The sequence below is a fragment of the Sminthopsis crassicaudata genome, chromosome 2 (genome assembly GCF_048593235.1).
Source record: "Sminthopsis crassicaudata isolate SCR6 chromosome 2, ASM4859323v1, whole genome shotgun sequence".
Lineage (NCBI taxonomy): Eukaryota > Metazoa > Chordata > Mammalia > Dasyuromorphia > Dasyuridae > Sminthopsis > Sminthopsis crassicaudata.
In genome coordinates this window covers 575,228,498-575,255,750 of record NC_133618.1, presented here as the reverse complement: position 1 = coordinate 575,255,750, position 27,253 = coordinate 575,228,498, and the positions used below count along the sequence as shown (strand labels likewise).

The 27,253-nt window shown below is 34.3% G+C and overlaps 1 protein-coding gene across 4 annotated transcripts in view; it reads left to right on the top strand.

Moving 5' to 3' along the window:
• The window catches only part of PDE8A (phosphodiesterase 8A), a 246,475-nt gene that overhangs the window by 124,385 nt on the left and 94,837 nt on the right, over positions 1–27,253 (top strand). For all 4 annotated transcript variants that reach the window (XM_074295300.1, XM_074295299.1, XM_074295301.1 and 1 more), the window contains one exon: positions 27,074–27,127. In XM_074295300.1, the coding sequence (XP_074151401.1) occupies positions 27,074–27,127 (54 nt within the window). The remainder of the gene's footprint in view (positions 1–27,073; positions 27,128–27,253) is intronic.

Below are 27,253 nucleotides of genomic sequence, written 5' to 3'. Positions count from 1 at the left end.
CCCTGGTCTGTGTCCCTCCCCCTCCCCCTTTATTAACCTAGAATTAGGAAAGGAGGAAAACATCCTGCTTTATTTATGCTTTTTGTAAAAAAAAAAAAAAATTCTTTAGAAAAACCAATCAAAATCTTTACCCTCCAAATCACAGTAATGACATAATGTCTAAACAGTCATGATATATTATTCTTCATAAATGAAGATGAAGGGACATTAATATACTATTACTAAAGATCTATCTTTAAAGCTACTTCCTTGTAAGCTCATTGAGGATCAGGATTGTTTTATTCTTCTTTGTACCCTCCATTCAACATTGGGTTTCTTATTTTTAAAATCTTTGATCTAAATCTCAAAGAATGTGTGAAACATTTGCTGGCGAACACGAGTAGTTCACTGAATTTTGGAAAAACTGAAACTTGTACATACTACATGGTCAGCAAATGTTTATTGAATGGATGAATGATTTTGTGCTGAGCCATCGGCCTTCTCTCACCTGGAAACCCAGTTTGTAACCAGTAGGATCCATTTTTATGGGGTTGCTAGAATTGGAGATGGACTCTATGGCTGAAGGAATTAGTTTCCCCCTAAAAGCTTCCAGTGATCCTGGACTAAGATCCCAGCTTTGACATTTATGAGCTGGGTGACGATACATAAATTATTTCACCTTTCTAGGCCTTCATTTCCACTTCTGTAAAATTAAACTAATAATACTTGCACGCAGAGTTGTTAGAAAAGTGCTTTGTAAACTAAAAAAACTGGGGAAATATGAGTTCTTACTCAGCTCATAATCCAGGCATATGCAACTAAGTAGACTAGACTGCCTTCCCTGTCTTTCTCCTCCCTGGAGAATCACACATACTCTAGGGGTTTTATATTCAGTTTTTCCATTCACATTCTTTTTTCCTCACTTAATAGTATTTCATTTTTTCCAGTTACATGTAAAATAGTTTTAAATATTCATATTTATAAGATTTTGAGTTCCAAATTTATCTCCATTTCTTCCTTCTTTCTCCTCTCCCCAATTCAACAAGCAATCTGATGTAGTTTATATATGTACAATCATGATAGACATAGAAGAAAATCACATGTGATTAAAAAACCATGAGAAAGAAAAAAAACCATGAAAATAGTGTCCTTTGATCTGCATTTAGACGCGCAAAATGTTTTCTCTGCATATGGATATCATTAGTCTTTTGGAATTGTTTTGGGTCATTGTATTGCTGAGAAGAGCTAAACCAAAGTTGATCCTTGCAGTGTTACTGTTAATTGCCTTTATATTGCCTAACTCTGATCATTTCACTTAGCATCAGGTCCTGTAAGTCTTTTAAAATTGTTCAGAGATCTATCTGCTTATCATTTCTTATAGCACAAGAATATTTCATTACCTTCATATACCAACTTGTTCAGCTATTCCCTAACTATGCCTTCAGTTATGCCTAACTATGCCTTCAGTTTCCAATTCTTTGCCACCACAAAAAAAGAACTGCTATAAATATTTTTGTACATGTATAACCTTTTCCCTTTGTGATGTTCTCTTTGGGATATAGACCTGAGTAGTATATTGCTGGATCAAAGGGTATGCACAATTTGATTGCCCTTTGGGTATAGTTCCAAATTGTTCTCCTGAATGGTTGAATTAGCCCACCCTCTATAACAATGCAATAGTGTCCCAATTTTCCTACATCTTTTCCAACATTTATCATCTTCCTTTTCTTTGACATAAGCCAATATGATTGGTGTGAGGTTAATTTGCATTTCTTTAATCAGTAGTGACTTAGAGCATTTTTTCATATACTATAGATGGCCTTAATTTCACTTTTTCATCTGTCCGTTCATATAATTTGACCATTTATCAATTGTGGTGTGACCAATTTGACTTGGTTCTCTTTTATATTTGAGAAATGATGCCTTTATCAGAAACACTTGACTGTAAAAATGGTTTCCCAGCTTTATGCTTTCCTTCTAATCTTGGTTGCATTGGTTTTGTTTGTGAAAAATCTTTTAAATTTAATGTGACCAAAATTATCTATTTTGCATTTTACAATGTTTTCTGTCTCTTATTTGGTCATAAATTTCTTTCTTTCTCCATAGACTAGACAAGGAAACTATTCCTTGCTCTCTTAATTTGCTTATGGTGGAACCTTTTATGTTTAAATCATGTGCTTATTTTGACCTTATTTTGAGGGTAGAGTATGAGATGCAGGTTTGTGCCTAGTTTGTGCTACACTGTTTTCCAGGTTTCTTAGCATTTTTTGTCTGATAGTGAGTTCTTATCCTAGAAGCTGAAGTCTTTAGGTTTAGCAAACAATAGATTACTATAGCCATTTATTAATGTGTGTTGTGTATCTAACCTATTCCACTGATTTACCACTCTATTTCTTAGCCAATACCAGATAGTTCTGATAATTGTTGCTTTATAACATATTTTAAAATCTGATATGGCTAGGCCTCCTTCCTTTGTATTTTTTATTATTCCCTCTGATATTTCTGACATTTTGTTTAGATAAATTTTATTATTTTTTCTAATTCTATTAAATAATTTTTGGTAATTTGATTGCTATGACACTCAATAAGTAAATTAATTTGGATAGAATTGTCATTTTTAATATAGCTTGGCCTACCCATGAGCAATTGATATTTTTCCAGTTATTTAGATCTGACTTTATTTGTGTAAAAAGTGTTTTGTAATTGTGTTCATATAGATTCTGGGTTTGTCTTAGAAGATAGATTCCCAAATACTTTATATTGTCTACAGTTATTTTAAATGGAATTTCTTTATCTCTTGCTGCTGGGCTTTCTTAATAATAATTATTATATATGTATATAAATGCTGGTGATTTGTGGGGGTTTATTTTATGTCCTGCAACTTAGCTAAAGCTGTTAATTTTTCAAGTAATTTTTTAGTTGGCTCTCTAGGTTTCTCCAAGTATACCATCATATATCATCTGCAAATAGTGACAGTTGTTTCTTCATTGCCTTCAATTTATTTGTTTTCTCTTATCACTATAATTAGTATTTCTAGTAAAATACTGAATAATAGTAGTGATAATGGATATATTTATTTCATCCCTGATCTTCCTAGGAAAGCTTCTAGCTTATCCCCATGACAGTTAATGCTTGCTGGTGGTTTTAGATAGATACCACTTATTTTAAGGAAAGTTTTTTTTTTCTTTATGCTCTCTAATGTTTTTAATAGGCATGAGTACTATATTTTGTCAAAAGCCTGTTCAGCATCAATTTAGATTTCTGTTAGTTTTGTTATTTATAGGGTCAATTAAGTTGATATTTTCCTAATATTGAATCAGTCTTAGTACCTAGTATAAATGCCACCTGGTTATACTATATTATCCTCATGATAAATTACTATAATTTCTTTGCTAATATTTTACTTAAAATTTTTGCATCAATATTCATTAGGAAAATTAGTCTATGATTTTGTTTCTCTCTTTTGGCTCTTTCTGGTTTAGGTCTCAGTACCATATTTTTGTCATAAAAAGAATTTAGTAGGACTCCATTTTTGTCTATTTCTCCAAATAGTTTATATGGTATTGGGATTGATTGTTCTTTAAATGTTTGGTAGAATTCACTTGCAGGCCTATATGGCCCTGTAGATTTTTTTCTTAGGGAGTTCATTGATGACTTCCTCAATTTCTTTCTTTTTTTTAAAAATAGGGTTCTTTAAGTATTTTATTTCTTCTTCCATTAATCTGGGTAATTTATGTTTTTGTAAATATTCATCTGTCAGATCTGTTGGAATACAGTTGGGCAAAATAGCTCCTAATTCTTGCCTTAATTTGTTTTGGTTTTCTTCTATCTTTTAAAAAACAACCAAAGTTTTATCAATTTTTTTCATAAAACCAACTCTTAGTTTTATTAATTCAATAGTTTTATTAACTTTAAATTTTATTAACCTCTCCTTTGATTTTCAGAATTTCTAATTTGGAACACAAGTGGGGATTTAAACATGTTTTCTAGTTTTTTTTAATTGCATTTCCAATTGATCTTTTTTTATGCATGTAAGCATTCAGAGATATAAAATTTCCCCCAAGAACCTCTTTGACTACATACCATAAATTTTGATATGATGCCTTATTACTGTCATTCTCTTTGGTGAAATTATTGTATCTATGATTTATTGTTTAACCCACTCATTCTTTCCATGGCCCTTTACACACACACACACACACACACACACACACACACACACACACACACACATATATATATATATATATGTGTGTAATTTTTATTGCAACATGATCTGAAAAAGATGGATCTAATATTTCTGCCTTTCTACATTAGATTGTGAAGTGTTTTTTTGCCCTAATATATGCTTTTTTTTTTTTTTTTTTTTTGGTGCAGGTACCATGTGCCACTGAGAAAAAAAAGGTATATTCTTTTCTTTACCCATTCAGTTTTCTTCAGAGGACTATCATTTCTACCTTTTCTAAAATTCTATTTATCTCCTTAATTTCTTTTTTGATTTTGTAGTTAGATTTATCTAATTCTGAGAAAGGGAGATTGAGGTCTCTCACTAGTATAGTTTTGTGTTTTTTCTTGTAATTTCTATAACTTTTCCTCTAAGTATGTGGAAGCACCACTTGGTGCATATATGTTTATTATTGACATTACTTCATTAACCATGATTCCTTTTTAGCAAGATGTAGTTTCCTTCCTTATCTTTTTAAATTTACTTTTGCTTTTGCTTTATCTGAGATCAACATTGCTACCACTCTTTTTTTTTTTTTAAACTTCAGATGAAGCATAATATGTTTTGCTCCTTTTTATCTTTACTCTGTCTATATCTTTGTGCTTCAAATGTGTTTTTCATAAATAACATATTGCAGGAGTCTGGTTTTTAATCTACTCTCCCATCCATTTCTGTTTTATGGAGGAGTTCATTCCATTTACATTCACACTTATAATTATTGTGTATTTTCCATCATACTATTTCACCCCCATTTATACTTTTCTCTCTCCTTTCACTCTGTCCCTCCTCACTAGTGTTTTGCTTTTAACCACTCTCTCAATCTGTCCTACCTTTTTTTTTTTTTTAAATCATTTTCACCTTTTCTTTCCTTTTCCCCCTCCTACTTCCTTATTAGGTAAGATGAATTTCTAGTCTCAACTGAATGTTCATATTATTCCCACTTTGAGCCAAATCTGACGAGAGTAAGATTCAAACAATGCTCTCCCCCTCCTTTCTTTCCCTCTACTGTAATAGGTCTTTTGTGTCTCTTCCTGTGATGTAATTTGCCCTGTTCTTCATTCTCCTTTCCTCTTCTACCAGTACAATCCTTTTTTTTTATAACCCCTTAATTTTTTTATGTCATCATATCAAAGTCAGCTTATATCCACTTATACCCACACCTTCTGTATATTCCTAACTGCCCCAATAGAGATAGTTCTCAGGAGTTCAAGTATCATCTTCCTGTACAGAGATGTAAACCATTTAACCTTATTGAATAACATTTTTAAAAAATTTCCTGTTTACTTAAAAAAACCAACTTGTATTTGAAGATTGAATTTTCTGCTCAGTTCTGTTTTTTTTTAATCATAAAGTTTGAAAGTTCCTTATTAATTCAAATATCCATCTTTTCCCCTGACAGATTATGCTCAATTTTGCTGGATAGTTGGTTCCTGATTGTAATCCAAACTCCTTTCCCTTCCAGAATATCAAATTCCAAGCCCTCTGATCTTTTGATGTGGCAACTGCTAAATCCTATATAATCCTGACTGACGTGTTGATATTTGGATTGTTTCTTTCTGGCTGCTTTGTAGTATTTTCTCCTTGACCTGGTAATTCTGGAATTTGGCTATAGGAATCCTTGAAGTTTTCATTTTGGGGTCTCTTTCAGAAAGTGATCAGTGGATCCTTTCAATGATTATTTTATCCTCTGATCTAGGATATTGAGGCAGTTCTCCTTGATAACTTCTTGAAAGATGCTGAACAGGCTCTTATTTTTAAATCATGAATTTCAGGTGGTCCAATAATTCTTAATTTTCCTTGGATTTGTTTTCTGGGTCCTTTGTTTTTTCAATGAAATATTTTACATTTTTTCCCATTTTTTCATTCTTTTGATTTTATTGGACTTATTCTTGTTTTCTCATAGAGTCATTAATTTTCACTTGCACAATTCTAATTGTTAAGGAATTAATTTCTTCAGTTAACTTTTCCATTTGGTCAGTTCTACTTTCTAAGGAATTGGTTTTTTTAAGTGTTTTTATTTCCCCATTTGGTCAATTGTATTTTTAAAGAACTTGTTTTCTTTAGCCATTTTTGTTCTTCCTTTCCTAAGCTGTTGACCGTCTCTCTTGTACATATATTTTCCCATTTTTCTTCTACCTCTCTTATTTGATATAAATTTTTTTGAGTTCTTTGAAGAGACCAATTCATCTTTCCCCTTGAGGCTTTGCATGTAGGCATTTTGACATTGTTATCCTCTTCTGAGCTTGTATTTTGATCTTGTCACCATAACAGCTTCCTATAGTCAGGGATTTTTTCTTCATTTTACTCATTTTTTAAAGTTGAGCTCTGTTCCTGGATTACAGAGAAAACTGTCCCAAACTTCTTGTGTTGAAGGCCAGAAGCTTTTCCACTACAGGGGGCTTGAGGCCTCACAGTTAGCCCATTGTACCACTAGCTGCTGAGCCAGGAGTGAGGGGTTTCAGTTGCTAATCTGTACTGAAGCGAAGAGCCTCTCACTGGCTTGCCCAGATTCCATCTACATTAGATTGTACTCCCCTCTTCTCCAAATGAGATCTTTCCTCAAGTCCTTCTAAGTTATCTTAAACTGGAAAATTGTTTCACTCTGTCTTTTTGTAAGTTCTAGAATTCCAGAATCTATTTAGAAGCTTCCAAGGAAGACTGGGGAGAGCTCAGACAACTTCCTGACTTTTCTCTGCCATTTTCCATCTACATTCTTAAGTCCATACAATTCAGTTGGGAGTGGCAGTGGTGGAAGGACAAGTCTCAAAAAAAATAGGGAACAACAGAATTAGGGAGCATGTCTTTGGATTCCTAAGGAGTCTACCCCAGAATTTTTAAATCCTTCAGTAGCCTGTTTCTGTGTATTAAAATGGAATCAGAATGGACAATAACCCTCACCTTTTACAGGAAGTCTTTTGTGTCCCTTCTACTATCTCCTAGTGGCTAGTCCCTATGTTGTTTTATCTGACATAAGTTCCTTGAGAGTAAGGATTTTTGTATTTGTATCCCTAGCACCTACTACAATTTTTGACACATAATAGGTGCTTAATATATGTTTATTAATTGATTGATCATAAAATAGTTGGGATCCCATAACTTACCTATAGGAAGGCAGAAAAAAAAGGCATGCACAAGTTCTGTTGTCTTGGAAAATTCTTTGGAAAAGAACAGGACAAAAGGAAGGATTTTTTTAAATGAAAATGAAAATTTTTATTCTGAATATTAATATTAAAAAGAAATATTTCCATATACACAATAGAAAAAAATGTATATGAAACCATGAATCTCAATTTCATATCACTTTCTTTAAAAAATATGTACAAATTCCATACATTACTTTAAAAATTGTCCTGCTTATCTATGGTTTCTTCCTGAATTTCCTTCTATTCTCTTCTAAAAATAAAAAAAATTTCAATGCCTCTCTTTTTTTTACATCTTATTTGCTAATCCTTCCCCCCAATAAAAAGAGAAGGGGGGAAAAAGCCTTTATAACACACACACACATATATATACACATACATACATACACACACATCCACATCCACACATATACATATTATCTTTATCAGGAAGGGTGGGAATGTATATGTGTATATATATGTCTATATATGTATATGTATGCACATATGCATATATACCCATACACATATATATCTTTCTGTGCCTTGAGTCCATCACGTCTCTGTCAGGTAGCAGGGGATGCTTTACCATAGATCTTCTGGAGACATAGTTGGTAATTGCTTTGATTACAATTCTCTTTCCATACATTGCCCATTTTATCTTTTATGATGGCTTCTACCCCCTATTTCATTAAATTAAATTAAATTCTTCCTCCTAATCATACAAACTCTTAATTTAATGAAATGAAAAAACTGAAGCAAAGAAAGCCTAAATGACTCAATTCAGATCACACAGAAAGTAAGCAATAGGGGCAGAATTTGAATCTCCTTCCTCTTTGGTTCTCATCACTGCTTCTGGGGATAACTCTCTAATTAAATCTTTCTAGAAATCAAGGAATCCTGCTTCAAGGTAAGTGACCCTGAAATCTCTAGACTTTCTTTATTCTTTTCTGGTCATATCATTCACCTATAGAGCCCATAATAGCATAACACATACAAAGGGATTTCCATTTTTGCCCTGATACAAGGGAAGCTCTTTGTGCAAATGATTATTACAGACTATAAGTCCCTTCCTCTCTATTCCCATTGTCTTAGGTAGAACAAAACTCATTCAAGAGCCTGACTACACTCACCTTTTCTCCCCCTACCTGCAGCTGAAAGAATCACCATTCTTAATCACAGAGCTGCTTATGGCATTTCCCCATTCAAATAATTGCCAATAGCTTCCTCTTTCCTCACTATGTCAAATTCTTAATCTTTTTCCTTACATAATAATAATAATTATTATGATTACATTATAATAATTATTATTATGTACATGTATTGTATAATATGTGTTATTATTTATTATATATCATTTAGTTGGATTCTTACTCTCATTTTAGAACCCAGATGAAACACTACTTTCTCTATGAAGTCTAATTTCCCTGCCTTTTTGGATTTTAATGACATTTCTTTAGACTTCATATGTCAGTTTGTTTTATACCTCATTAATCTCATGTAATATTGTGTATTATAGTTTTCTATGTATATGTCATAGCACACCTATTAGAATTGACACTCCATAGAGGCAGGAGTACTTTCTTATTCAAATTTTATCTCTTCTACAAGTCTATCATCATGTTCTTCATTGAGTAAGTAAATGTTGAATCAAAGTACACAGTTTTATGTTACTCATTTTCCTTTGAAGTGTTTTAAATCTTTCTCTTCTAGACTCTCCTATCCAATTAGCATATCCCTATTCATTCTTGGAGTCAGTATTTTCTTCCTATATTACTCAATTTCTTCCCTCTAAATGCAACTGAAATATCTTCTATTGCTTGGGCCGCAGAAGTGTGGGACCTTGAGAATTTGTGTAAGAATTCTTCATGGTAATTGTGGAAAGAATTCTGGATTTTCAAGTCAGAGAATGTGAGTTTCAATTTTGGCTCCTTTCTTGATTATTTTAAAATACCTATGGGAGCCTGGGTGTTAGTCCAGGGGCACAGTGAAGGTGATATTGAATTTGGAGTTAGAGGATAGAATTTAAATACTGTTTCTATTTTTCATTGTGTTACTGAAGCTATGCCACTTAACCATTCTGGTTTTCAAGTTCCTCATCTGTAAAATAAGGGGTTTTTATAAGTACAAGAAAGAATTCTTAACCAAACAAGGAATAGAAATCATCATAAAAAATAAAACAAATAATTCTGGGGGGAAATCTTTGTATATAATATCTGTGATGAAAGCTTTATGTCCCAGGAACTTAGGGAATTAATAGCAATAGATAAGTGACCAAAGGAGATGAATAGTATTCAAAAGAACAACTCAAACTATCACTGACCATATGTAGACATTCCAGATCAGAAAAAATAAGGGAAATGCACAATGGAACAACTCTTCAGCTTCATCTTATTGCTGTAAAATAAGCAAAGATAATTTAAAAAAAAATGGAAATTTCAATGTTGGAAGAACTGTGGGAAGATAGGCTCTTTAAAAGAATACTGGAAGATATGTGACTTATCTTGGAATCATAGCTTTAGAGCTGGATAGGGACTTTAGAGACAATAGCCTAATATCTTGGCTTTACAGAAGAAGAAACTGAAATAGGGAGATGAAATTATTTGCCCAAAGTCACTCGAATTCTAATTATTAGGGGTGGGATTTGAATCCAGATCTTTGGGTTCCATAGCCAGTGTTTCATTCCATTGGTTCAACTATCCTGGAAAACAGTTTGGAATAATTCAAGAAAAATAACTAAACTCATACTTTTTGACTCAGAAATCTTACTCCCAGCCAGACTTCAGTGAGGTCAAAGGCAAATTTACAATTTTTGTAGTAGAAAAGAATTGGAAATGAAGTGGGTGCCTCTTAGTTGAGGAGTAACAGAAAAGGTTCAACAATATATGAGAAGATATTCATATTTATGAAAAACCCAGAGAAACATTGATATACTAAAAGTAGGTATGACTGATTTTACTAAAATAATATAATGAAAAAAAATAAAATTAATCTGAACTTTGTATAGTTATAATGATCAATCTTGACTAGAGAGAAAACATGAACAAAGTCATCAGACTTCTTTCAAGTTGGGGTATATGGATGTGAAATTCAGCCTTTTCTCAACATTGTATACTCCCACTTTTTGTAATTTTTCTTTTCCCCCACTCTGAAATAGCAATCTCTCACTGGACAACAATTCAGTTACTCTAATTCATCATTAAGTATCTGCTACCTTCACATCATTGTGCTTTGCCACTCTTCTAAAGGGAAAAAAGGGAAGGAACAGACTTTTAAAACCTTCCATTTAATCCCAACATTCTACCCACTATGTGAGGTTTTTTTCTCTATATCTCTTCTTGAAATAATAAAATCCTCACTTTGATATTTGATTATTCAACATTCCACAATCTAACCCCATTAATCAGAGTAGTTCTCAGAGAGATGCTTTCATTTTGTCTCTTTGCTGGGGGTGAAGGGGACTGCATAGACATCACTTTCTTTTCTTTTTCCTTTTCATCCTTTTCTTTTCATCCCAAGTCTCAAAGGAGAGAATTGAAATGTGATATATTTTACTTGAAAGATGCATTATTAAAGAAGTGGAAGTCTAATTTTTTCCTTCATCTGTGCCTATGATTTAATTCAGGAATTATGATAATTTTTGTGTTTCTTCCTTGACTTGTAAAATATGAATGGTATTGCTTTAATTTAGGCCAAGCCTCAACAGATAAAATAAAACTGTCTTAAGATAATGTGGCTTTACTCCATCCCTGCCCCCAATGAAAACAAAATAATTTTCATGGTATTTACCCAAGTAATATTTCCCCAAAATAAAATATTTGAATCAAAGACCTTTTGCCTTGTGCATGCAGATTCAAAGGCATTATATTGCCCTTTGATTGCATATGTCAAAGTCAGAGTTAATGCATGACAAGAAAAAATGTATTTTGGGATTTGTCCTCATAAATTGATTTTTAAAAAATTGAATATCTCTCAAGCTTTAGGATTTATAATACCCTTTGCTATATTATTTTTATTTGATCAACACAACCATCCTATAAGGTAAGTGCCATAGATATTATTGTTCTCTTTTACAGATCAGAAAATTGAGGCTTAAAAAAGGTTAAATCAGTTGCTCCAGGGAAAAGTTTTTGAGAAGATTTTCAAACCAAGGTTTTTTCATCAGTTGATTTCTGTTGTCAGAAATTACTTTTTTTCTTGATTATTAAAAGGATATTTTCAGATAAATGGATACTTCAATGACCATTTCTTTAACAGGGCATTCCATTAAAAGTTTACTGCTCTCCTCAATATACCAAGTGACATCAATATAAAGAAAATTATCAGAATTGGAAGATTCAGGATTCATGTTTCCATATTGCTTGATTGTGTATCCTGATCACTTGTGATTTCCATTACTTGGTTTAGGTCTGAGTTCAGGACATTATTCTAAAAGCAAGGAAGAAGCTCAGGGTAGAGAAAACTAGATTTGGAATCAGAAATCATAGATTCAAGTCTCAATTTTATTTACTTACTAGCTGTGTGAACTTCTTCAACTCATTTGATCCCACTAACCCTTATGGCTACCTATTTTTGAAATGTGATGTTTCTGGTAAGTTTCTCATGGGGCCATTTGGGTAAGAACCCCTAGTCATTAGGTACAAGAAGAATGAAATTAAAATTAGTCCAACTTTCCATTTTATCAGGGAAGAAACAGGTTCAGAGCATCATAGATTATAGAATATCAGAGCCAGAAGGTTCACGTAAAGACTCGAAGCCAGGATGAGATGAAATGACTTGTCCAAAGTCACAAAGATTTTCACGGAAAATCCCAGACTGGAACCCCGAAATCCTGGCACCCGTTCCAGCCATCCTTTCCCTGCCAGGAAGTGTGTAGATGTGGGGAGCTGCTGGGAAGGCGCAGCCAGGCAGCAACAGGAGATTGTGGGAGACCACAGATTATAGGCAAAGGATACAAACATTTTTGAAAATCCTTTCTTGGGATGTGCTCTGCAGAATATCGATGGTAGAAAGGGGGAGTTTTGACAGAGGTCAGCAAGATGTGGCATGAGCCATGCATTGACCATAAAAAGTCAAAGACCTAGCCACTTGACAAGGGAGCAGCCCTGGAGTGCTGAAAAGGATTGTTCTTCCTGACCTACTTTGTAGATGATCCGTATTCCAGAGCCCAAAAGTTAGTTTTGGTACAAAACCATAACAATAGGTTACTGGAGTATAGAAAATAAAACAATTAGGCACTCAGTTTGTTTGTTTTGGCTTTGAGGGAAGGACCAAGAGAGAGGAAGGGGGAAGGGGATGTCTGCTGACTTCACAACTGGAAGTACAGTATAGAACAATTTTGCTGGAACATTTCAACATTATATAAAAAGAGGGAGACACGAGGGTGACATCCATATTCTTGGGGCTGGAGCCCCATTCTGTGGGACTAGATCCCCCTTTGTGCCAGTTTTGCCAACGCCCTCCTCCTGTCCTTATTCCCATAGACTGTATCAGTTAGAATCATAATCCCAATGTTGGAGCTGGAAGATTTCTGATGCCCCCATTTCCAGAATCTTGCTGAGGGAGGCACAAATTGTTTTAAGTTTAGAAGGAGCAACCAAAAATTCTACTTTCTCTTTAATCTGTAGAACTATTTATGTCACTTGGACACTCTAATGGCTTGAGCTGGTCTCAGTTACTTCATTCTATTCAACTAGGATCATGAGACTCTTTGATTGCTTCTTAAGATATTTGAGGGATAGTGGTCTTGAGAGCTTTGCTTTCTTATCAAAATGGGAGAGGTAGATCTATATATAATAGGTGAGTGCCTGTTCAATGAGAGAAACATTTATTAAATGCCCATTATGTACAAGGGATCGTGTTGAGAAGTTCCTTTTAAGAGTTTTGAATTTAGAGTCTGAGGGCTTGGCTCCCAATGCTAATCTTTCTCTTTCCTACTTTTATATCATGAGCAAATCATTTTATCTTTCTGAGCCTCAGTTTCCCCCCTCCATAAATTGAAGAAGGTTGGACTTGATAACCTCCAAGTCCCTTGTAGTTTTGTGTCTAAAACACTAGGATAATCCTTGAAGGTTCAGTTTGTATAGACTCTCCTCCTTGGAGCCTACAGATACACATGGATATGCATATATACATACTTATTTATATGTAAGTATAAGTACATTCACACTTGTACATAAGTTAGGAAAAAGAAGATTCTCATTAATCTAATTTAAAGACATTGCCCTACTAATGATACAATACTGGGCAGCATGGAGTTTATATTCTTATCCATCCCATCTCTCCCTTCCTCTCCCCTCCCAACATATACACCAGACTGCACATTTTTTGAGGGTAGAGGCTGTGCTATTTTTCATCTTTGTACTCCCATTGCCTAGCACTTAGAAAAGTAATTAATAATAATTGGCTTACATATTGTCTTTTAAAAGTTGGAGAGTGTGTTTACCTATGTTATTACATCCTATCTTCACAACCACCCTGTGAGGTAGATGCTATTATTATTCCTATAGTATTTGAGATAGATTAAATGACTTGCCCAATGTCATGTAGCTAGTAAAAGTTAGAATCAGTATTTGAATGTGGTTCTTCCTGACTCCCGGTTCAGCAGCCTATCTATCCATAGAGCCTCTTTAGTATCCTAATGATTGGGTTGAATTGAATTAAACTGGATTGACTTGGAGCCCAAAATGCAAATAATCCTATCTTTCCTGGCAGGCTCCACCAGCACGGATATAGGCTGAATGATAAAATAAAGAAGTGGTCACCTAAATAAAAGCTGCTCATTCCTTCAGACTTCAGACCTCTGGACAAATCAACAGGCCAAAGACATAATTATTTACTGGGCTTCACAGAGAGAAAGAAGAAAGGAGATAGGGTTCCTTCTCCCTGAATTAATTCAGCCCTCATTTTTTGAGTTAGCTATGGAAAGAAAGGGGATGTTGAAAATGAAATTCACCCTTATTAGTTGGAACCTTCTTTCCATTAGGAAACTACTGTCAGGTAGACATAATGGGATTGTCCAGTCTTCCCCTTCCCTTTCCCATTAGGATTATTTAGTCTCCTCCTCCCCCTATACCAGCAATATGGTCAAAAGATATGTGGCAAGAGGAAAGAGACTGACTAGCCCCAAAGTCTGGATCATGGCTAGAAAAGAGACAACTGCATATTGTTTCTCTGGTGCTATTAGACTTTTCTCCAATTCCTCTTACTCATATACCTCACGTGCCAATGCTCCCTAAACTTAACAGCTTGTTTGGGGAATTTATGTCAGAAATACATAACGGTAACAGACATATTAGACAAGCTCACCCACACACACGCACACACAGAAAAAAATAGTTTCTGGTGATACTTTGTCAAGAGAATTGCCCCTTATTTTTTTAAACAGTAAATGTTCTGCTTTGATTAAAACCAATGTGATTGCCTTTTTGAATTTTAGTCATCTTATATTTCATAACAGGGATTCAGGCTTAGCCAAAACTTGTATTGCAGATATCCTAATCAAGGTACAAGGTTGTTCCTTTTATAAAAGCAGGGTAAGTAAGCTCTTTTGTTGGCTGAATTTTCCTATTAACTCCTATGTGGCATCAATATATTACTCCTATTCAGTTAGTGGTTAACTGAAACCCTTTTAGATGTTTTTCACATGAAATGCTCTCAAGTTAGATCATCCCCGTTCTATTTTTATGCATTTAATTTCATGAATCTAAAGCATAAAATTTTGCATTTATACCTATTAAATTTTATCTTATTGGCTTTCCCCTGGTATTTTAAACTACCGAGATATTTTAAAATCTTTTAGAGATCCTATAGTATAATTTGATGAACTTGAAATCAAGAAAACCTGTTTTGAATCCCATCTGAGGTCCTTCACTAGTTCTATGATCTGGGCAAGTCACTTAACCATTATCTTAAAATGTAAAAAATTGTAAAATTGTAAAACAAGCACTGGGCTTGGATTCAGGAAATCATCTTTCTGATTTCAAATGTGGCCTCAGACATTTGGTAGATGTGTGACCCTGGGCAAGTCATGTAATCCTGTTGACCTCAGTTTTCTCATCTGTAGGTCAAACACGATTGAAATGACTCAACAAAATGAGGATAATAATACTTGTAGTATTATTGTAGTACTTGGTGTACTTAGTGTACAAGGATGTTGTGAGAAATAATGTCTATAAAACACTTTCCTGTATAAATATTGCTATCTGACATTAGCTCTTCCTCAGCTTTGTTTACAGATTTAATAAATATTTTCTCAATAGAAAATATGTGATTTTAACATTTTCACTTCACTCAACTGAGAAAAGCATTGATGATACACAGCATTGCCCTACCCCAATCTTCCAAATCAGGTCTTCAAGTTTCTTTAACATTCTGATGTTTAACTCATCCAATCTTGGGAATTTAAAGCTAAAATAGTTAGGAACTATCTTCCACTCACCTTACCTCTGTAGTTTCCTTCACATATTGATTGCTTGTTATATTTTCCATTTTGAAAATAATTATTCTTGCTGGAGAGAACTAGTACTAAATAGGAGTTGAGTTGTTCTGCCTTCTCTGTGTCACCTATTAGCAATAATTAACACCTTCTTCAAACAGTGTGCCTATTATCACAGCTTTTAAAATAATTTTTAAAATGTCCCTGCAGCATTTTTTCAAAAGTTTCAGTTCTATAGCCTTTTTGAATCTGTGTTGATAGGCTTGTGATCATCCTTTTAATATTCATATTTGGCTCTTCATTTGATCTTTTGTTCATTTTCTATTAATGCTTGAGTTAAACAGATGGCTCACTTGAAAACTGCATTGATTTGTTTATGCTTTCCACTTTTCTTCCTTATTGATGTGATTTCTGATTATATGTCAGAATTTCTTTTTCAGGGTCAATCATCTCAGATGAGGCATATTCTCTTTTAGAATATCTGGCCATGAGATAATGCCTTTTCTTTTTTGAAGTTAGTTGGAGGTTTTTGGTTGTTTTTTATTATTATTATTGTCTAGGACACACGTATAACTATGTACAGTATTCTCTTTCTTTGTTGTTATAAACTTCAAGTTGATGTGGTCACTGTCTCCCAAGGTTCCTGTCACTTCCATATTTTCAACCAACTCTCTTCCTTGTTAGTCAAAAATAATTACAGAATAGGAGTTCCTCTTGTTTCTTCCTCTACCTTCTGAGAGATAAAATTTTCAGGAAGATACATTAAGAATTTATTAGATATTCTACATTTTGAAGAATTATATTTCTAGTAGATGTTAGTATAGTTTAACAGCTTGCCAGTTCATGTTATTATAGTTTGAGAAAGTTTTATAATCTATACTAGAAATACATGTTTACAAATATGTACTATAAGAAGTTATAATTATGTAAAATGAAGAAATTGGTTGTAGACCAATAGAATATGCAGTACAAATTTGAATAATGTGACTATTTCTTGGAATTCATTATTTGTACTAATCAGTGTATAGCTAAATAACAAAATGAATGTTAGTGACTTAACCTCTCTGAGACCTAGCTCCTCATATATGAAATGAGAGATTTGAACTAGATGTATCTTTAAGGTCTCTTAGAATTTGGATGGTCTAAGCTGGCATATATCCCTGAGAACAAACCTTCTCAGCTATCTTATTCTTTCCTCCCTCCCTCCCTTTTTCCCTCCCTTTCTTCTTCCCTCCCTTTCTCCTTTCTTCCTTCCCTCCTTTTCTTCCTCCTCCTTCCTTCTTTCCTTCCTCTCTCCTTTCCTCCCTCCCTCTCTTTTTCACTCTCTCTCTCTTCTTTCCTCTCTCCTTCACTCTCTCCCTTCCTCTCTCCTTCCCTTCCTCCCTCCCTCTCTTTTTCACTCCTCCTCTCTTCTTTCCTTTGCAATTGAAGTTAAGTGACTTGCCCAGGGTCACACAGTTATGACATGTTAAATGACTGAGGCTAGAGTTGAATGAACTCAGATCCTCTGAGTCCAGGGCCAATGCTCTATTCACTGTGCCACCTAGCTGCTCCCCTCCGGCATACTCTTTCAGTGGTGACATAATGATATGAAGCAATTTTATGGGTGCTTCTGGTATCAGTTGGACACTTCATCTTCAGTGAGCACATTTTTAGTGTTTTGTTCTTGAGGTTTTGTTTATTGAGAAAATAATAAAATCAGAGCCTAAGGCGAGGTGTTTCCATAGATACTAGCCATGGTGTGGTACTTCATCAGAAGAGTGAAAAACCATATTGGCTTAGTAAGAATTTCTGTTCTCTAAAAGAAATGTTCCATGAATAATCACTGAGTTACATGAAAACTTTCATGTTTAGCAAATATAGCAACTTGTTGCTAAAATCAATGAACTGAGTGGGGATCAAGGGGTGGGAAATAAAGTTAATAGGCAAAAGATCATTAAAAAATGTTTATAACAATAAATGTAGTGATACAAAAGCATTGATACAATTAGAAATAATATGCATTAGTCAACATTCATTTATTCAGCAGCAATTATTAAGCAGTTACTGTGTACAAAGCACTATGCTAGCCATTAGGGATGCACAGATGAATTCTTCACCACCCTTGCTTTCATGGCATTAATAGGAGACCTCACCACACAGTGGATAAAAGATTGAACCTGAAAGCAATAAGACCTGAATTCAAATCCAGATCCAGGTCTGGAGCTCAACTAAAGCTCAATTAACTTCTTCAGCCTCAGTTTCCTCATCTGAAGGAATAGAATAGCATCTACCTCAAAAGATTGTTGTGAGAATAAAAAGAGAAAATTTGTTCAAAGCACAAATATTAGCAACTAGTATCACAGTAATAGGGAAGGAGGGGAAAATATACACATGTAAAGGAGAATCTAGACAGTTAACAAGAAGAAATTTGATGAGTGACAAATTGGTATATGTATGTAGGGTGAATGACTGTTCAAAGGCTCAGCAATGGAAGGTGAAGGGACATGTGAGGGATAGAGAGGCCAGTTTGGCTGAGTCACAGAAAGCAGGAGGTAGAGTAATGTCCAGTGAGATAGGTGGAGATTGTATAGGTTGTATAGGGCTTTAAAAGCCAAATGGAAGGGTTTGTATTTCATACTAAGCATCATAGGGATGTTTGGAGGTAATTTAGTGGGGAGTACATAGTGATATAGTGGGATCTGCCCTTAAGGGAAATCACTTGGAGGAGTATGTAGAATGAATTAGAATGGGGAGAGGTCAATTAGGAGACTGTTACAAAAATGGAGTGGGAGGTGATGAAAGCCTCAACTAAGGAAATAGTGTGTGAGGCATGAGATATGGTTGTAATTTTTCATGATTACTACTTTTTTATATAATTGAGGCCTAGTAATAGTTGACCTATTTAATTCTTGATTAAAAAAAATTTCTTTTGAGATCATAGATTTTTATTCTTCTGAATGAATTTATTGCTTTATCTAATTTTATAAAATAATTCTTTGGATTGGAAGTTTGATTAGTAGAGCACCAAATCCATGAATTAATTTAGATAGTGTCATCATTTTTTAATCATATAGATGTTGCCCAGTCACAGACAATTAATATCTTTCTATTTATGGTCTTAATAATTTTTAATTAATAGTTGTGTTTATTTAAGCCCTGAATGTGTCTTGATAGGCATTTATTTATTTGTTCATTTCTATCTATTTATTTATCCAGATATTTATTCACTTTATAGTTATTTTGAATGGAATTTTTCTTTCTCTTGGTTTTTTGTCCCCATTTTTGTTAGTATTGTTTAGAAATGCTGATGATTTTTGCAAAATGCTCACCATACAGATGTAGAAACAGAGGCCCCAGAAACTAGAAGTAATTTGTGTCAGTCCAAACAGGTAGTAGTCATTAGAATAGGCAGGATTAGAACTCCAGTTTCACCCCAAATCTGATGCTCTTTGTGCTTTGTCATTGACCCCCTTAATTTTCTTTGTTTACATTTGAATTCATCTATTCCCAGATCTCTGCCTAGGGATTACTCCTTGGCATATTTAAACTAGATAGAGATCTTATTTAAACAATTAAACTTGAAAATGGAGGGCCCAAACCAAAGCACAATTCTGAATTAGATAATCTCTACCCTGTTTTAGTGAGGTAGGGCCATTCTGTATCCTCTATTGATTGTTTTCCTGCCTTACTTCATTGATGGGAGTTCGACTTTAATCTTGGTAATGATCGATAGGTATGGGTTTTTAGATAGCAATAAAAATAGAAATGGCTTATTCCAGGTCTGTTCTACCATTATATAGTAGGTTGTTAAATGATTTACAAACTGATATCATTGGGAAACATCATTCCATAAATGTAGTCGCCTAAAATCCTTTTCCTTTTAACTTCATTTCCTTTCTGTGTGAGATGATTGGGAAAAAGAGAAATTGGACTTTCCTATTTGGGGAACATAGAATTTTTCTTTTTTCTCCTGCCATTTTATTCTAGAATATTCACTATTCCAAAGTGCAGAAGACTTTATATATAAAATTATAGTCATAAATAAAATAGTTCCAATGATCTTGTGAAGAGAGCCATTTGCACCCAGAGAGAGGACTGTGGGGACTGAGTGTGGATCACTTCATAGTATTTTCACTTTTTAAAAAATTGTTGTTTGCTAGCATTTTGTTGTTTTTCTCATTTTTTTCCTTTTTGACTTGATTTTTCTTATGCAGCATGATAAATGTGGAAATATGTACAGAAGAATTGCACATGTTTAACATATATTGGATTACTTGTCTAGGGAAAAGAGTGGAAGGAAGGTAGGCGAAAATTTGGAACACATTTGGAACAAAAATTTTGCACAAACAACATAATGTTAAAAATTATCTATGCATGTGTTTTGAAAATAAAAAGATTTAATAATAAAAAAGATAAACAGAAAAAATTTAAATATTAAAATTAAAAAGGCAGAACCAGAAGAAAACTCAAACCTTATCTTATCATAGGTTATAGGATCTCAGATTTAGAGTTCAAATAGACTGAAGAGATCATCAAATCCAATGTCCTCATTTTACAGATGAAGAACCTGATAATGCTCAGAGAGAGCAAGTGAATTGCCCATTATCCTAAAAGCAGCAGGTCTATTGCAGATGGTACTTACCCCACCAACTAGGTACTAATTAGTGCAAAAACTTATTTGAATTCATTCTGCATATTTCTATTGTGTTGGAACCAATGACCACATTTCACATAATTATAATTTCAAATAATGTCCTGATGATTTCAAGGGATTTATTATTTGCACCAATCAGAAACAAGCTAAAATCAAACTGTTAATAATGTGTGATTAAAGAAATAAACTCCAATACAGTAATGATGTTTCCTCTAGGGCTATGTCTAAAGTTATTAGAAATAGCTTTGATTTATTATTTCCATTCACCAAACTAACACTTAAGTGGCCATAAAATATAATCCATTGTACAAGAAAATGATCCAAAAATGAAACAAGGAATTTATATTCCAGTGGGGGAATAAGACAGATATCTACAAAGCTTTTAAGCTGCAGCATGGTAGCTATTCATTGGAGAGATCCAATTTGGATGATTTGAAAGATTCAAGATGGGAAACTTCACTTATAACTGAGGGGCAGGAAAGCTTCAAGAAGGATGTGCTACCTGTAAACAAAAAAAAAAAAAATTGGCTTTCAACAGGTTGAGACAAATGGGTTTGGGAAAAGTATTCCAAGAACAACGGATAGGTTATACGATAGCATATATGTATGTGTGCATACATATATACCTATATCTCTATAAATATAGATATATAGATATAAAAGGCAGAGAAAATTGGGGAATGGTTAAAAATTACTATGTATATGTTTTGAAAATAAAAGCTTTAATAAAAAAAGAAAAAAGAAAGAATATTGGGAAAACTGAATTCCAATCCTGCCCTTAGTAGCTGTGTGATCATGAACAAGGTCACTTGACTTTTCTTACTTCTAATGCCTTCCTCTGTTAAATATTTCCTATTTATTCTGTACAAAGCTTGATTTGTATGTAATTATTTGTATATTGTCTTCCCCATAAAAATGTAAATTTTTTGGCAGGTACTGTCTTTGGCTTCTTTTTGTATCGACAGGATTTAGCACAATACCTGACACACGAAACGTGCTTAATAAATGTTTGTTGAGTTATTGATCCTAAATTCTAAAAAATTAGATTTAATTCAAGGAAAAACTTCTTTAACAATTAGAGCTATCCAAAAAAGAAATTATCCTAAGTAGGTAATGAGTGACTTCACCTTCAGGCAGTGACTGGTTGTTTGCTTGCCAGGTACAGTGTAGAAGAGATTCTGATAACTTTCAGTTTTAATATTCTGTTCTATAACTGTGTGCCTTTACATATGGTTAGCTTCTCACAAAATAGGAATAGGTAGGGAGAGTTACAAGAACTGCTCAAAGTGCTTAGCTACTCCAGGTTCATCAATAGTCTGCTATGTAAGCTAGAACTATATATCAGAACCTTATTATGGATTTCCTTATAATTCAGCCTCAGAGATATAAGCTTTAATTTTTTTTCCTCTTTGAATCCATAGAAGCCATTGGAAAAGAATCTTGCATTTGGACTACCAATGGTCAAATTAAAATTTATAGATGTAATTCCTAACATTCAGCTTTTTGGTCAGACCCCTGTTTTGAGCTTATAATTAGAGTATCTCAGGATGGACCAGCTTGGATAGGTTAGAGAGGACATTCAAATGGATAGGATCACGGATACATCTGAGTGTTTGAGACTGTGAAAAGGTATCCCAATTGAGGCTCCCCATTCCCATCACATGTATAAAATACTTCTGGAAATAAGCAGGTTAGAAATCACATTGTTTCAAATACTGGAGGCTGATGAGTAGCCTGCATAATCTAGTCCCTACAGTTTGCCAATAAAATATCCCTTTCTAATTTCTCTTTACCTTTCTTTTACCTTCTCTCTACCCCTTCCCCCTACCTTTACCAAAACTGATTGTCAAATGAAGAAGAGAGGAATAGACCCTTATCACAGAAAGGTTGGGAAGCCCCACTGCAGGCAAAAGGACAACTCTAGATTTTGCTGAGATTTTCTACCCCCCACTGAATTCCAGATATTTCCTGAAATTGCCTCCTCATTCTCCAAGTACATCTTTGCAAAAGCAAGTTGGGATTTCTAAAGTACAATCAAAGACTCACTACTTTGGGTTTGTTTTTTGGTTGAGGATGGAGGGGGGGTTGTGCTGGGTCAAAACTGGCATAGTTATAATTCCTCTAGTGTTTAATAAAAGGAACAAAATAATATAATAAATGAAAGTCAACGAGTCATAAAAAATTTGGAGTGCTATGAAAAGGACTTGATCTACTTTAGATTGCCTGAGGGAGGCTCTCCTGTCCATTCCTGGCCCAGTGTGAAATGTACTAGTAAGAGTTTCTGAATGAGAATGAAAAAATAAATAAATAAAACCACCAATTACATGGAACATTTGGCTAGTGCTGTTTCTTAGCCAATTTCTCATTTTGGAGAAGTATATTTGGTCCCTTTTATTTATTTTCCTCCTTAGTTGAAGATTGGAATGTAGTATTCCCTCCATTCCTCTACTAGAGAGTGTGCTGTTTTTGTTAACTATTAAACAACCTTACAAGACCAGAGTTATTGATTACTTCCCTAGATCTGTTATTCCCTCCTCAAGTTGAATTTAGGTTCCTAAATTCATAGATGTAGAAGTAAAAAGAAATTGAAAGGACAACTAGGTGATGTAGTAGATTTAGCACTAAGCCTGGAGTCAGGAAAATTAAAATCTTTACTAGCTATGTAATCCTAGGTAAGTCACTTAATCCCATCTGCTTCAGTTTTCTCATCTATAAAATGAGCTGGCGAAGGAAATAGCAAACAACTCTAGTGTTTTTGCCAAGAAAAGCCCAAATGGGGTCAATGATAAATTGGACACAATTGAAAAAAATTACTAATCTAATCTAATCCCCTCATCTTAAATATGAGAAAACTAAAGCCTAAAAAGGTAAGTGATTTACTCAAGAACTTCCACATAATTAATAGCTAAGTTAGAATTTGAACCTAGGTTTGAAATAAATTAGATTTGAAAATTAGTTTAGAATATACTTTATATGAAAAGAATGCTGTTATTTTTATTTGCACAGTCATCAACTGATGATTTTATTAATGGAAGTAGAAAATTGTACACACCTCTGTCAGGGAAAAAAATGGGACCAAGTATGCATATTTAAATGTGTATTTATTTATAAACTACATATGCCTGGAATATAGTTGACATTTAATTGATGCATGTTGAATGAATTTGGCCTATTAAATTGATTACACATGCCCTGGCAATCTTGTTAAAACTTTCATTTGCTTAGCAAACTTTTTTCTTGGTTTGGGCAACGGTAAGCTTCAGTCCAATTCAGGATAATATATAGGAATCAAATTCTGAATTGGTGGAGACTGAGCTACTAAGGCTTCGTTTCCTCTATTGAGTAATAATACTTTTTCACTCAGACCATAGGGCATTCAGCTTTCATTAATATAGGCAGAAAATACCTTCACAACTTCCATTCATTATTGTATTTTATTTGGTGCTACACAGAATTATAACCCCTTTCCCAAATGACATACTTTTAAATGTTTGGAGACCGCTATCGTGTGCTAAATGGACTCTTCACTAGTTTGTTCAGTCTGTCATTTGTATGCCATAGTCTACAATCCTTTCCCTATCTGGCCAACCTTTTTTGGAAATCCCTTTGCTTTGTCAATGTGTGAATGTGTGTATATATGCACATGCATATATGCATTAGATGGGTGGATGGGTTCAAAATGCTGGAAGGTTCTGAGGCTGGATATACATTAAAATTGATGGGAAGACTCCCAGTGGTTAAGCTCCCTTCACTAATATATCTTCACTAATATATCTTGGCAAGCCATCTGAAACTTAGTCTTAGTAATTATTGCAAATAATCCTTTGCAATATCCTTTGCAAATATCTTTTGCAAAATATGGTGTAGACCTGAACTCAATGTATTGTTGTTCAGTCATTTCCATCATGGTCAACTCTCCATGGCCCCATTTGGGAGTTTTCTTGAAAAAGATACTAGAGTAGTTTTCCATGTCCTTTGCCAGCTTATTTTTACAGATGCAGACCTGAGGCAAGCAGGGTTAAGTGACTTACCCATGATCACACAACTAGTAATTGTCTGAAGTTGGATTTGAACTCAGAATGATGAGTTTTCCTGATTCTAAGCTCAGTATGCTCTATCCATACTCCACTTAATTGCCTCACTCCAGATGTACACTTACTTAAATTACATTGAAACTATTAGCCTTCTCATTTTAAACACTATGTCTCTATTAATGCTTAAGTATATTTGTTTTTTGGGTTCTGTGTTATACTGTTATTGCATAACTTAGAATCTGTTAAAACTTTTAGATCTTTTTTTTTAACCTGCTTTTTTTTTGCCTGGCCCTGCTTCCCCAATCTTGTATTTTTATAGTTGAGTTTTTGAACTTAAGAATAAGACTTTGCATGTATTCCTATTAGATTCTGTCTTCTTAGATTCAACTTACTATTCTAACCTATCAGGACTTTTGTAGGGAGGGGATGCTGACTCATCCATCATATTAACTATCCCTTTCAGCTTCATGGTATTTGTAGATTTGATAAGTACAACATATCTCATCATTCAAATCATTGTTTAAAAAAAAATGAACAGCACAGAGCCAAGGACAGATCCCTAAAGGGTACTTTGGATGCTATAAGTGATGATCATTTCACTGTGCATATTGTAAGCTATTATCATTTTAATTCTTTCTCTCAAGGTTGCTATCAATCCATTAACCATTCTCTTAGGGTACACTCATTCAAACACTTTGAAATCCACCTGACTATAATGCCATGTGGCCCAAATTTCTCCATTTAGTCCATAAAGTAATCATGAGAAACCTTGTCAAATGCCTTGTGAAATCAAGCTGCATTGTGTCCATGACAGTCACCTAATCATTTAGTCTAGTAATCCTGTGTCACAGAAAAAGAAAATGTATCTGGCATGAGGTTTTCTTGATCAGCCCATGCTGAACTTAATGATGAGCACTACTCTTTCTAAATGCTCACAAATCATCCTTCTAATAACAATATTTTACCAAAAATTAAAGTCGTTCGCTGGTCCATTTTTGTAGAAATCTTTTCTTTCCTCCCACCACCACAAAAAAAAGAACATCTGCCCCTCTCTCGTTATGTGATCATAGTATATTTTCAGAGCTGGAAATTTGATCTTATAAATAATCTGAGGCCCAGAAAGGCTGAAGTGAGTCTCACAGGTGTGAGAGGGCATGCCTAAGACTCACATAACTCTTATGTCCTGTGATACATGCTTTCTTTTATGTTTCTCCTAAGAACATTGAAAATGGCTAGCAGTCATGTGAATGAGATCTTTCTATATCCTAGGAAGTAGTATCTGCGGGCTGGACAACTGATCTTTAATGTCCCTTTCTGTTCCAATAATCTATAACACAGATTCCCAGAGCATTGAGCCATCTATTTGTTGATGGGGAGCTGAACAATTCTACTTCCCTTTCCTCTATCATAGTATTTAAAAAGAAGTTGTTTGGAATGGATTTGTAGTTCCCACTTCTATTTAATCCATGATAGTTGGTATCCAACCCATGGTGGGGAAAGAAGGGTCTGCTAGTATAGAACTGAGACCAGAGCTTGCTGTGGGTTAGACCAAGGGTCCTCCATGGCACAAGCTAAAAATGTCTTGGACAGAGGAGTTGGGAAAGGCCATAGCTGGAAGATTCCTCCCAAGGGAGTGACTAGAAGTTAGTGCACTGAGCATAAGTAGATTGAGCTGGTTAGTGGGAATTCAAGATACTGAGTGGAAGGTATCAAAGTTAGACACAAGTGTCTACATGGTAAGCAGGGGTTAGTGACAGATTCCAATAGTCTGGGGATCAAGTAGAGATGTTACCTGGGGACAGGTTTAAAGACTCCTTACTAAGCAACAGAGAGGATCTGATTTGTGCCCAATTCACAACATTCAGTTCCTTTGAAGTCCTGTGTGATGCAGGTCCCACCTTGTATCAAATTAGCTGTAGCTATCAGAGAATTATTAAATCATAGACCTAAAGAATTAAGAGACCTCAAAAGTCATCTAGGTCAGTTCCTTCATTTTACATTATGAAGAAAGTCAGGCTCAGGAAAGTTGCAACTTGTCCAAGATGACCTCCAAGGTGACTTGCCCAAGGTCACCCACGTTTTTCGATGCATCCCCACACCGCTTCCAAATATTACTCGTAGAGCAAAAAACAATCTTATTTATCTTCACCTTTGGTGTCTTCAAAAATATCTCTATCCAATAAATTCCCCAGTAAAAGTCTTCTATTTCAGCCAGGATCCTTCTTTTTATTGTTTCCAAAACACACTATTTAATAATCATTTATTCAGTTCCTACCATGTGCAAAGCATTAATTATTCTTGAGTGATCTGAAAGAACAATGATGCTTTTTGAAAGATAGGGGGGAAATTGGAGTTGGAATTAGTGTTGATGTTGATAAAGGAGAAAGGGTGGGAGGTAAATCATGAGTTTGAAATAAGTTTATATCTTATGTAAAAACATCCAGCAAGTAGTTGGAGAAACTGTACAGAACTGAAAGCAAAAACTGATTAGAGTATCATTCATTTTAGACCCCTAATAGGTCTTTGAAACTTGCTCACTGTCTAATTCTAGCTCTCTGGGAGTTATCCTGAAGGAAATTTTATTTTTAGTGGTAGACTTGATAAAAGAGGTCAATTCTTAAGAAGTCTTTCTTTCTCTTACAGACAGTAACAGATGTACAATTTGGCCCCATGAGATTCCATCAAGATCAGCTTCAGGTAATATCAAAATATGGGTGATCATTCTTTGTCATGTTTCATTTTCCAATTCTTTAGATGAATCTTACTTTATACAATCAATGTTGTGCAGAAAAACTTTGTGTAAATCAATTAACATAATACATA